This window comes from Parasteatoda tepidariorum, chromosome 6 (assembly GCF_982258835.1).
Source record: "Parasteatoda tepidariorum strain Cologne lab strain chromosome 6, Ptep-v5.0, whole genome shotgun sequence".
Lineage (NCBI taxonomy): Eukaryota > Metazoa > Arthropoda > Arachnida > Araneae > Theridiidae > Parasteatoda > Parasteatoda tepidariorum.
Window position 1 is genome coordinate 18,282,702 of NC_141760.1, and position 13,683 is coordinate 18,296,384.

At 30.9% G+C, this 13,683-nt stretch overlaps 1 protein-coding gene across 1 annotated transcript; it reads left to right on the forward strand.

The window, feature by feature from the left end:
* The first annotated feature begins 2,527 nt into the window (after nucleotides 1–2,527).
* On the forward strand, nucleotides 2,528–13,474 carry LOC107441052 (astacin-like metalloprotease toxin 5). Its single transcript, XM_016054187.5, has 6 exons — nucleotides 2,528–2,683; nucleotides 3,490–3,563; nucleotides 6,129–6,204; nucleotides 9,889–10,009; nucleotides 12,006–12,181; nucleotides 13,192–13,474. Exons 1-6 carry the CDS (start codon nucleotides 2,644–2,646, stop codon nucleotides 13,422–13,424), a joined length of 720 nt encoding a protein of 239 aa, XP_015909673.1. The 5' UTR covers nucleotides 2,528–2,643; the 3' UTR covers nucleotides 13,425–13,474.
* The last annotated feature ends 209 nt before the right edge of the window (nucleotides 13,475–13,683 follow it).

Consider the following 13,683-nt stretch of genomic DNA (forward strand, 5'->3'; position numbering starts at 1 on the left):
AAATGTCCCTGTTAATCCTGTTCAGATACAGATTATATAAATTTTCGAAGAGATAAATATTTTTAAATTGATTATGATTTGGCCGAATATTTTTAAATATGCAGCATTATTCCAGAAGTTTATCTAATGTTTCGAAGCATTCTTACGTCAATAATTTACGTAATAGTACAAAACATTTATATAATATTTACTTTTATTTAATTCCACAATCTTTACTCAACAAGTCTTCATCACTGAAATCTGTGCATTTAATCATATATTCCTTTTTTTTTTACCAAAAATAAGTGTTCCTTAATTAATTTTACGTCTATCTTTAAAAAAATGAAGAAAAAAATTTGGAATTTCCTTATGTGGGTCGAAAGAATTTTTTTGAAGAAACAAAATAAATATTACAAGCTACTTTTTTTATTAATGAAACAGGGAAATAAACAATTATCTCCCTGATTTCTGGGATAAACAATAAAATACTGTTCAAACGAGAGAAATAATCATGTTCTACTGTATATCACATATGTTGTATGTATGTATGACATTTGTTGTAATGAATGTATGACATGTTGTAAGGAATATATGACATATGTTGTAAGGAATATATGGCATATGTTGTAATGAATATATGACATATGTTGTAATGAATATATGACATATGTTGTAATGAATAGATGACATATGTTGTAATGAATAGATGACATATGTTGTAATGAATATGTGACATTCCTTAGGGGATGGCTGTGAACCATTGGGAACTGTTATTCATGAGTTGACCCACGCTTTTGGATTCGATCATGAACAGTGTAGATCTGACAGGGACGATTACATCACCAGTCTTTGGGAAAACATAATGAGTAATAAGTAACGATATTTCATCAACAGAAAAGTTCGAATTTCCCTCATTTTAATTTTATTCACTTAAAAATATGCATTAAGAAAAACGATATGAAACAATATTTAAAATAATAGGAATTTATAGTTAATCGATTTATTTTTTTTTTACATAAATCATAAACTTTTCATATTAAAATTTTTTAATACATTAATAAATAATTTTTTTTTAATTCATAAAAATTTTTTTTTCTGAAATTTATAAATTTTTTTTTATATACTGGTAAATAGAATACTGTTACAGGCTATTCATTAATCACGATTTGTAATTTATATGTTTCGAATTCATGTAAAAGGTGAATTAAAAAAATAGTACGAAAATTAGGGGTCACCATCAATAAATGAGAGAATAAATTGTTATCGAAATCTGACGTTATTTAAAGTTAAAAACTCAAACACAGTTCTCTATTTTAGATGGATTATGTTTAAAAATTTTTTGGAGAAGTATGGTTCCAAAAGTTCAACTCGGAAAAGAAAAGTAATTTCATGAAGCAATATTATTTTAACCCAAATTTTCTCCAGATCTTACAATAGGACAGTTATACTGTCTGACTTCAAAGCTGCCATTCAAGCTATTAGATCTCGTGAAATCCCTATCTCTTGGACTATCCAGGATTGCCAGGTTCTCCTGGAGAGTTTGACGATAGAAGGGCGACAAATAACACTCCAATGGATCCTAGGACATAGCGATATCTACGGCAATGAACAGGCTGATATGCTGGCTAAGAAAGGCACTCAAATAATTCAACAGCCAAGCACTCTTAAATCCTTTCATTCGGCAAAACTCTATATCAAACATTTTTAGAGACAAAACTGGAAAGCGTTGCTCACTTCTCGAATTTCTTCAAGAAGTTGGAGGAACAGCTTAGAACAGGGTATTGCCGATAAGCCCAGCAATAAAGCTGTTGCAGAATCCATACTTGCGGTGGGCCATGATTGCTTGCCGAACCACCTCTGCTGCATCGGCATTCTCGCTGACCCAAATTGCCGGTTATGCTCGAATAATTAACTTACGGACAGGAACCATCGATTGAGATGTTCGGCTTTGCGAGGGGACTCTGAGGTGAGGCGCTACATGGTTTGGCGCTGAGGTGAGGCGCCAAACCATGATCGACTGGAATATTAACTCTTTGACGCAGATAAGACACCAGTGTCCCTCTTATATGTATTTTTTCTAGCTTTTTAATTACAAGCAAAAATGTATTTTGGTGTTTTTTAATTATAAAAAAGTATAATTGTTGCTAAAAAAATTTTGCTAGATTATCGGAATTATATTTGTACTAAAATATAAAATCCAAAAAAAAAAGGTTGTGTTAATTTTTATTTTTTCCCCCTCAGATTCAAAAATTTACCAATTATTGGTTTCGTAAATTAAATAAATTTCAATGGCGAATAACTGTTTCTCTTAGACCTAATTAACTACAAATTTGAAATTTGGAAGTGAGCCCTGTTTGGAAAATTTTATCTTTAACTCAAAAAATGATAACAGTGTTTCATGTGGCATTTCATAAGCACAAATTATTAAAATGCTAAATATAATACTTTTCCCGTATCTTTGACCTAAATTGATACAAAATAATGTAAAAAGTATGAAAAATATATTCAAAGCAAATTCTACGTCAAAAGGATAAAAACAAATGAAACAGCTGCTGGCTCTCATATTTGAGAGATAATAAATAATTGAAAATTTAAAAAAAGGTAGAAATTTTTAAAAAAAAAGTTGGTACCTGCTTCCTAGGAGTAAAGAAAGCACCATCTATCATGAAGATTTGTATATTCTTATGTCTACTCGGTTTAGCATGTAAGTTTCCTACATATATAATTTCCTTTGTTTTAAAAACAAATAAATTAAAAAAAATTATAATGTCATCCAATTATTAGAAATACGGAAATCACCTTATAAAAATAAATAACATGCGTTGAAATATTTAAACAACATAGGTCAAAAATATTTTAATAACTCAAGTTCACAATTGTTTAACTAAATTATTATCAAAAATATTAAAATAACCTATGCTAAAAATTTGCAATTTACATACGTCAAAAATATTTAAATAACCTGTATTCAGAAAGATTTAAAAACATACGTCAAAAATATTTAAGTACTATATGTTCATAAATATTTAAATAACACTTGTTAAAAGGAATTTAAATAACACATGCTAAAAAAATAAAAACAACATTTATTCAAAACTAATAAATACAGTATTAAATATTTATATAAAATATTTTAAAAATATTCAGCTAATTTTATTAAAAAATATGTTGCTTTGATAGTCATATTTTTTTAATCGTGACGAATATTATTGACTTTCTGTGTATCACGAAATTCTGATTTATTATTTCAAATTTACACACTATCAAGAGTAAACGGAATAAAAACAATTCAAAAGTGTTAGTTTCATTTCTAAAATGATTGTGTTAGTCAAAGAAGTTTAGTTTACTGTTTCAGTTTACTTTAAAAATAAACTTAAATTATAATTAAATGAACTAAAAAAAATTCTTTTGAACACTTTTAAATTTTAGTAAATTGCTTAAAAAAATTGTCACAATGTATGTTGTTGTTTCGATTCCCATGAATTTTTTTATTTCTTTACATTTTTAAAGGGGGTCACCTCCTACACCCGATGGAAAACCCCGATCTGTTTCAAGGTGACATTGCTGGTGTTGAAAATATTTTCGTAAGTAGTATATTTTAGTAAGCATTCTTTTAATTTACTTTATTCTATAAATACGTCATTACATTTAGAAAATAATGAATAAAAACTGAATGTATAAAATAATTTTTCGTCCGGTAGTGGACTGATCGTTAAGACACGGTTCCCAGCAGATCTCCGAAGTCAAGCATCACTGGTTGCGGTCAGTGTGCGGGTGGGTGACCACTTGGATCAGTCTGCGAAGGGACCGAGGATGTGCGGTATTGGTTTTCGTTAAACTGTTCTGCTGTAAAGTGCTCGACTTCGCGTGCAGGTCATCAGGGTACCGAAGCGGGGGTGCCATTCTCTCTGCAGAGGGCCAAAATCGGGATGGCATGTCTTCGGATCATCCTTAGGAATGTTTCCCAGACAGTCGCCAATAGCCAATTGTGCAGCTCTAGTGCGACGCAAATGAACTACAACGATAAAATAATTTTCCAGGACGAGAGCAAAATACTGCTTTCTTTAATTTTGCTATTAAAGAACAATATTTAATCAAATGATTAACAACCTATTATTTTCGTTGATATCAGACACTACACAAGGACATCTTTAACCGAGCGGTTCCTCCAGATGTCTACCCAGAAGGTAGGGAGTTCAAATCACACCGCATCCTTGGATGTGTCTTTGTCTTGGTGTGCTATATGTTCTCGTAACTTGAAAAGGTCTTATAAGTCCCTGAATCTAATGAGCACACAATTCTACATAGGTGTAACAATAAATAAATAAACTAGTACACCGTACACGTTAAATAAACTTGTAGTTCACATCAATTTTGGGTACTCTTCCGTTAAAGGATTCCGTTTGCGATGGTTAAATGTTTTCGCCAAATTAAACACCACAAATAATATTTAAAGAAAACAATAAGCATTGTTTATGTTTTTTGATTCTATGGTTAATCAAGGGATGTGATTGCCATTGCTAAGTTTCATTAAACTGATGTTTTTCAAGGTTCAGTACCACTGCTCGGTATACGTTTGTCCGGTGCACAACAACCCAACACTGATATTTTTTAAGTTAAGTGAAATTGACCACGGCATTTCTCATACTGACCTTTCAGGTGAAGGGTTGCCTTTTTGGTCACGAATTTGTTCACAATCATTTGGGGATTTTTAATAGCCACCTTCAATGGAAAAGTACCCAGTCGTCATTAAAATTGCAGCATTAGTGCTTAGACTCTGTTTATTTTATTAAATTTATTGTTACACATATATAGTGTTGCGTTCAATTTAATGGCGGATTATTTTAATGAACAAAACTGATGAAGGACTATAAGTATACAAAGTATATACATAATAAATAAAAGAAGATTATATTTTTATTTATTATTTAGAAGCTACGGGTTAACTTCAAAGGAGGACGGGTACACTGTTGGACAAGCCGTCCTCGGGGACGGGTATATATATATATATATATATATATATATATATATATATATATATATATATATATATATATATATATATATATATATATATATATATATATATATATATATATATATATATATATATATATATATATATATATATATATATATATATATATATATATATCAGGGCTCTAAACTTAGAAATTTTACCCGTCCCCGAGGACGGCTTGTCCAACAGTGTACCCGTCCTCCTTTGAAGTTAACCCGTAGCTTCTAAATAATAAATAAAAATATAATCTTCTTTTATTTATTATAAACATTTATATAAATTGCACAATGAATTAGTAGTTACTGGGATTACAAATACTAGGATTACATATTACAGTAATAAAATAAATACTAGGTTACTAATAGTAACCTAGTATCTATTTCTTTTAAGAGATATTTTAAGTGACAAAGATCAAGTTATCTGGAATGTCAATTTATCTGAGGGTACTGCGTTTTTTAAATGAATCAAATATGACGTTTGCCAGTTCCACAATTAAGCCAATGATTTACATAGGTTTCTGCACAGAAATCTGAAAGGTGTTTTCCATTTAGGTAGAAGTTTATAATTGCGTTTAACGCTTCTTGCTTAAGACCAGTACGTAATGTGTTTTTTGTAAGTGCATTGCTGAAAAGCCCCTTTCAACCGCTGCGGTACTCCCAGTCAGAGAAAACATCAATTCCACCATGCGCAGTATGTTGCTGTATTTCTAGATTAGAGAGTCATTTTAGAAGTGAGGCGACAGACTCTTGTAATATAACAAAAATTGAAAATGCATCACGAACATTAACGGGAAAATGGTCGTCCGCGCGGTCGTCGGATTCGAGAAATTCGTTGTCCGCGGGGAAAATTTGACCGCCGAGGACGGGGGAACGGGCTATTTTACGAGCCTTGATATATATATATATATATATATATATATATATATATATATATATATATATATATATATATATATATATATATATATATATATATATATATATATATATATATATATATATATATATATATATATATATATATATTTTTTTTTTAAAACTATTTTTTATCTTTGAAAATAGCTATACTCTATTACTTTTTGAATATAGCAACAATTAGAATAATTTTAAGCTTATTTCTCAATCATCAGGATAGAAATGGAGTTCCTTTAAAAAGAATGCTATGGCCACAAGGTATCATTCCTTACAGAATCGACCCTGTATTATGTAAGTATTTTTATCATAATATTTTACAGGAAATTTAATGAAATTTTATAATTGGTAACAACTCTATATGTATAAAAGCGAAAATTTGTCTAGATGTATGTTTGTTAATAACTCGAGAAGGGGGAACACCAGATTTGGTTCCTTGGGCTATTCATCCACTTTTCCTTCGAGGTTAATATCTTCTTTACCTGTACTATGCATGATTCTTCATCGCCTTACGAGATCATCGCCAACAAAACCAATTGTTTTTTATTTTTTGAAATGCCGGATGCTATTTAGGCAAAAGTATGAAATAATCGTCCTGATGTATTATGTAAATGATGTGCATGTTACTGTTAATGGCCGAAATCGGTGGTTGTTGACTTTCATTGGTGAATGTTGACAATCAAATTAGTCACTTTGGTGAATGTCTGAAATATTTATTATATCCGATTTGATATTAATTCATTCGTGGATATAATTACATTTATTCGATATTTTAATACTTACTGACGATAGATTAGAACAAAACATCAGTGCTTGGAGTATCGGGCAAATGTATACCGGGCAGTGGCACTTGACCTTAAAAAAACATCAGTGTAGGGTATACCGGGCAAATGTATACCGGGCAGTGGCATTTGACCTTAAAAAACATCAGTGCTTGGAGTATCGGGCAAATGTAAACCGGGCAGTGGCACTTGACCTTAAAAAAACATCAGTGTAGGGTATACCGAGCAAATGTATACCGGGCAGTGGCATTTGACCTTAAAAAACATCAGTGCTTGGAGTATCGGGCAAATGTATACCGGGCAGTGGCACTGAACCTTAAAAAAGCATTAGTGTAGGGTATACCGAGCAAATGTATACCGGGCAATGGCACTTGACCTTAAAAAAACATCAGTGTAGGATATACCGGGCAATGACACTTAACCAGACCTAGTATATCTAGACCTTTGGTAAATGTCCGAAATATATACTATGTCTAGTGCCACTTTTGCTATAGCTTAAATATTTAAAAAAAAATAAACAAAGCGTTTGAATCAATTTTAAAATGATGACGAAATTATTGCCTTAAAATTAAAAAAAATAATAATAAAAACTGTGCCAAATAAGAGTAATTGAAGTAGTAAATTTATACAGCGGAAAAAAATTTAAAAAAAAATTATCCAGGTGCATCTAAAAGTGGATGAATATCCCAAGGCACCCTATTTGGTACGTTTAGTTGGTAATTAGAGTGGGTTTGATCCATGGAAGATTTTTTCTTTTCTTAAGACCCAGGATCTAAACCGTCTTAAATGTGTGTATTTAAATATATAATTTATCTAAGCTTGGGGTGACCTGCTGTTTACAAGCAACCTTTCATCTTCTTTTTATCCGCTATAAGGACCAAGTGAGTACAAATTTTAGCACTCGATGCAATTTCCAATCTATATCGCAATATTTTACCGATTATTCTTAATATTGCACCCAAATAAAATTTAGCAACATTCGCAGTGTTCGATAATTATCGTTCTGTATAATGTCCGCAATATTCGATGCACGTATTATTGGATAGCCGGTGACCTGCGTTCATCAGAATCTGGTGTGGCGTAACTTCCCCTACGATTATTGAACAGTAGTATTAAACATTATTTTGTAGTAGGTACTACGATTATTAAAAAGTAACTAGTATATAAAACATGCTAAATCGATTCAATCTGGGTGTTCTTTTTATTAATAAAGGTTGACATTGCTGATAATTATCTCCCCACATGGCTGACTCGCCTACATCCAAATTAACGCCCACTTCGATGTATGGTCCATGTTGAGCAGTTGACTTGCTATTTGTGACTGCGTTATTAGCCTCCCAAGCTCAATTACACTCAACAAGATCCTGCACACACGAGACTACTCCCACAAATGTGAACTTAATGCAGCTCTCACGACAAAAACTCAAAATTCGGTGAGCGTTCCCTGGTCTTTCGCAAATACGGCAACTAGTTGTATCCGTTCATCGAATTCCATCCATGATAAAATTCTGTTGGGGTGTATTGTGGCGTAACTATCACTACCATTATTAAACAGTAATTCACTAGTATACAAGATATGTTAACTTGGGGGTATCTTTTGATAGATGAAGGTTGGCATAGTCCATAACTACTATCCCCACTCAACTTACTTTTGAACTTGTCTTCGTGGAACCAATAACAGATAAGTACTGATTTTTTTTTATTTATGATATTTTCATTTAAAGGATAACATATAGTTAGAGTATTTATTAACTCGTGATCAAGAAATATGTGAACAATTGACTATTATTATTAATTGTTAGCATTAAAATATTTAAAAGTCCTGAAATTGAAATGCCGTTTGGACAAATAAGAATAAGTATATTTTTGTTTAATAATACCACTGACGGTGAAACAGACTATTTCTTCAATAACTTGTGCTATCGTGCATATTTCTCTGTAGTAAGTGATAATAATCATCCACTTTGCCAACCTTTATCTATCAAAAGGCACCTCATAAGGAAAATAGTTCTTCATGTCTTATATACCAATGAATTAGTATTAGATATTTGTACTGGTAGTTACGCCACATTACTCTACTTCCACAATTTTATCTCTGATGGAATTCGATGAACGAATACCATTAGTTGACTTATGCTGTTTATTTATTTTTTTCGTCCATTATTTATTTCCTTTATTTATTGGCCGAAGGAATTATATGTACTTCACTAGATTTTTGAGCGATATTTGGTGAGCAAATCAACTGTTAGATGTGGACTATCCAGCGATGTTGGCGAGTTCGTATCACGCCCGGGTCACCAATAGGGGAATGCAGTTATCGACAGTGTCAACCATCATCTATAAAAAGGCACCTCAAGATTGAGCTAAGTTTACAGGCATTATATACTATTGAATTCGTATCTAATATTTGTAGTGGTAGTTATTTACGTACTTGCACACTTTACTTCTGCACTTAAACTATGAGTTTGGCGCGATTTAAGGATATTTAATTTTTTTCCTCGTGGTTCCTTCTGCTTCTATTTTTTTAATAAAATATTTTGGGTTCCTTGGGCTATTCATCCACTTTTTAGCGCAAATTCTTATTTACTTGTGCTGCTTTCTAGTTCTTGAGCAGAGCCATTAGGCTAAATTTTTTTTCAGAGTTTATTTGTGGCTATAAAATGTCTTGTTTACTTTTAGATTAGTGCATTTTTTAATTTAAAGAAATTTATAAGAGTACGTTAATTTTCGGCAAAAAAACTCTTTTCTTAACCGGCTCACATAATTAATGATAGCAAATAAATGCACAGTTTAATTTTAACGAAGTTACTAATTTGATTTTTTGAAGGCGTCGTAAAGATAATGATCATATTTTATTACGTAAGCATATGTTGTAATAAATACTTTAAATAACAAATTTACCATTATGCCATGTAAGAGGCAAAACTTTAATCCATTCTCACTTAAGCAATATTAGTTTGTCATAGTTACATATTGTCTTGAGTTTAAATTATGCGATTTTAAATTTTGAAATACTCGAAATTCTACTTACTTAAAAAGGTGGACCAGCTATTCACCGAAATCAGCAAGTCTTTACATGTATATATTAGTATAAGTAATACTATTTTAATATAAGTAATTTTAATAACTTTTAATAACAAATAAATTTCCAGCTATTTTAAGTGAATTTTATAATTATTGGTGAATTTTATTTTAGATACGCTTTACGAAAATATTACGATTTCGCAAGCAATGAAGAATATTGAATCTAAAACATGCATTACTTTTGTAAAACAAACAAAAGAATCTGACTACATTAACATTTTCTCTGGAAATGGGTAAATACTTGTATTTTTTTTGAGATTAGTATTATCAGCGATATGACATAATTAATGAAGCAGATTTGTTACAAAATTGAAATAGTTTTTGTACTATTGCGTAACATCGTAATTCAAAAATTCTACCAAATATATTGCAAGATATTTCCAAAGTTGAGTAAAAGTGAAAGAAACGAAAAAATGTGTAACAATAAATAAGTATACTTTTTAGTTAGTCAGAATCTGTCTCTCTCAACTTTTTTGCTTTAAATTTTAACTATTTATCCATTTATCTCTTTCTCTCTCTCTCTCTCACCATTTTTGCTTTAAATTTTGATTATTTATCCACCCATCTCGCTCTCCCTTAACTTTTTTGATTCAAATTTTGACCATTTATCCCTCCCTCTCTCTCTTACTCTCTCACCATTTTTGCTTTAAATTTTGATTATTTATCCATTGTTGTGGAAAACCTTTTTCCCAGAGAGCTGGAGAAAAAGTTTTCTAAAAAATGGATAATTAATCAAAATTTAAAGCAAAAAAGTTGAAGAAAATCACAAATTAGTACTTTTACTTGCTAATTTCAAAGCAAAATTCGCTTTAAATTCATAAATAAAAATAGCCTTTTCAGCACATGTAATTGTAGCTCCGTAATTGCATTTAAGCGGGCTAACGATCGACCAAGCGTAGTATTTTTTAATGCAACTTTATCAGTTAATAATTCTCCAACGAACTACCAAAACTTCTTTTTTTCTCCCGTCATACTCCCTGTACTTTCTGTACAACATATCTTTTCGTAACTTAAAGCTTCTAAGTGTAATAGACTTTGCGTATTAAATCTTATCGCAGAAAAACTCTATGTGCAATAAATACTTATTGCAATAATACTACAATAACTTTCCGGCTAATTGCAATTTTGAACGGAAAAAAAAGCCTATCCTTAGTTCATAAAAAGTATAGCCATTTCAGCATATCAAATTTTATCTCTTTAGCCGCATTCCTGCCTGTAGAGCTACAAGTATTTTATTTTCTACAACAAGAATAGCAACTTATAATTCTAGAACAAATTATTGAATATTAATTTTTCATTTCATCCTAATTTCTGTACATTTATCTATCCACCTAAGTAATTTTAATTTCCTAAGTATTCTAGTTCTTGCGCAGGAAAGCAAAATGTAGAGTAACCCGCCTGTAGAGCAACCCGTATTTTATTTTCTCCAACAAGTATAGCAGCTGCTAATTCCAGAACAAATTATTGAATATTATTGTTTTATTTCACCCTAATTTCTGTACATTTATCTATCCACCTTTGTAATTTTAATTTCCTAAGTATTCTAGTTCTTGCGAAGGAAAACAAAATGTAGAGCAACCCGCCTGTAGATCATCCTGCCTGTAGAGCAACCCGTATTTTATTTTCTCCAACAAGTATAGAAGCTGCTAATTCTAGAACAAATTATTGAATATTATTGTTTTATTCATCCTAATTTCTGTACATTTATCTATCCACCTGAGTAATTTTAACTTCCTAAGTATTCTAGTTCTTGCGCAGGAAAGCAAAATGTAGAGCAACCCGCCTGTAGAGCATCCTGCCTGTAGAGCAACCCGTATTTCATTTTCTCCAACAAGTATAACAGCTGATAATTCTAGAACAAATTATTGAATATTATTTTTTTATTTCATCCTAATTTCTGTACATTTATCAATCCACCTGAGTAATTTTAACTTCCTAAGTATTCCAGTTTTTTGCTCAGAAAAACAAAATGTAATGTTAAGTTGAGCACCCAAAACAGGTTTGTATTGTTAAAAATTTTTTTTTTACTTTTAAATTGTATGTTCTGTAAATCAGTGATATAAATGACGAATAATGAATGAGAATAACAAATACTTTTAATAAAATATTTGTTTAGTTTAGAAAAAATGCACTTTATTTACTCAGGAAAAAAAGTTTGAACTGTATTTCGAAACCTTAATACCCATTACTTTTCACAAAAGAATGCTGCACATTTCATTTGATCTGCAGGTGCTATTCCCATTGGGGTCGAACTGGAGGAGCGCAACCACTATCCTTAGGGAACGGTTGTTACCATTTGGGAACCATCATTCATGAGTTGAACCACGCAATTGGATTTACTCATGAACAGAACAGATCAGACAGAGACGACTACCTCACTATAGTTTGGGATAACATTATGGATGGTAAGACACATATTAGCTGAACAATCTCCTTCTTATTAAAATTAATATCAATTAATTATCGAAGATCAAGAGAAGGGGAAATGTCCAAGAAAGCAGATTCTAAGAAAAACGAACTTTTGAAAATTTTCAGGAGCAGGAAGCATTCAATTAAAATTTTAAAAATTAACAAATGTACGCCAAGGGTATTAATTTACATCCCCTAAAATTCTTAATTTTTTAAGCTGAAAGAAAGATAAGTTTTAAAATCGAAGTAGTTGGCACATCTCTTTCATATTTTTTTACTGGCGTTCTAATAACGAACAAAAATATATTTCGTTTTTTTTTTTAATTACAAAAAACCAGTCTAATAGTTACTTAAAGAATCTGCTATATTATCGGAATCATATTTGGACTAAAATGCAAAATCTAAAATAAAGTAGTTAGAAATTTTTTTCTCCCTTCATTCATATTCAAAAATTTATCAATTATTAGTTCGGTAAGTTAGCGAAATTTTAAGGACGAATAACTGTTTCTCTTAGATTTGAATAACCACAAATAAGAGAAAAATTATTGTTTGGAAGTAAGTCGAGTAGGGAAGATTTTACCTTTAATGCAGAAAAAGTCACCAGTGTCTTATGATGTATTTCATAACTATAAATTATTAAAATGCTAAATATAATATTTTTGGTTCATTTTAATCTAAATTAATACAAAATAATGCATAAAGTATTAAAAATATTTCTAATAAAAATTGTGCGCCAATGGGTTAATATTTAAGATAAAAAGAAACAAGTGTTTGATAGGGATTTTTTTTTATTCACTTGAATATTTCGACCTGCAGAATTAATTTTTTATAAGAATTCTAAAACTATATATTAAAGGGGGAGAGATAATAGAACCTTTAATATTCGTCACCTGTAAGTTTTCTGAAACAAGAGTGAATTAAGTTTTGAACTAAATGCCTTAAATTTAATCAAGTATATTTATAATTTCTTTTTCTGCAAGTGATATTGCACTGTTTTTTCCTTCAGAATTTGAAAATCAGTTCAAAAAACTGCAACCTAGTCAAGAGAGATTGATTAACAGCTTCGATTATGACTCCCTCATGTTGTACGGAGAGAAAGCATTTTCAAAAGACTATGAATCCAAGACCATGATAGCAAAGCAAAGTGGTATACAGCTGGTTGAGCCATACGTCAAAAAAAGGCTCAGTAAGAGTGACATCGACAGAATAAATGTCCTCTATGATTGTCCTAATAAGTAATTGATCTCATTCATGATTGTTTACGAAAATAAGAAATAAAAATCGTGAAAAAATAAGACTCCCATTTTCATATGGCTTTAAAATACTCAACATAAAATAAATAACTACTTAACTATAGTGTTTTCACCCTAATGGTATCGAGTCTTTTCAGAGTCTCTTTTGGGGCTCGAGATAACCTGCTTGGTAAGGCACTTAACTCCCGATCGTGAGGGCAGGAGTTCGAATCCAGCTGGTCGAAGTCTCCCCGTGTAGTAGATGG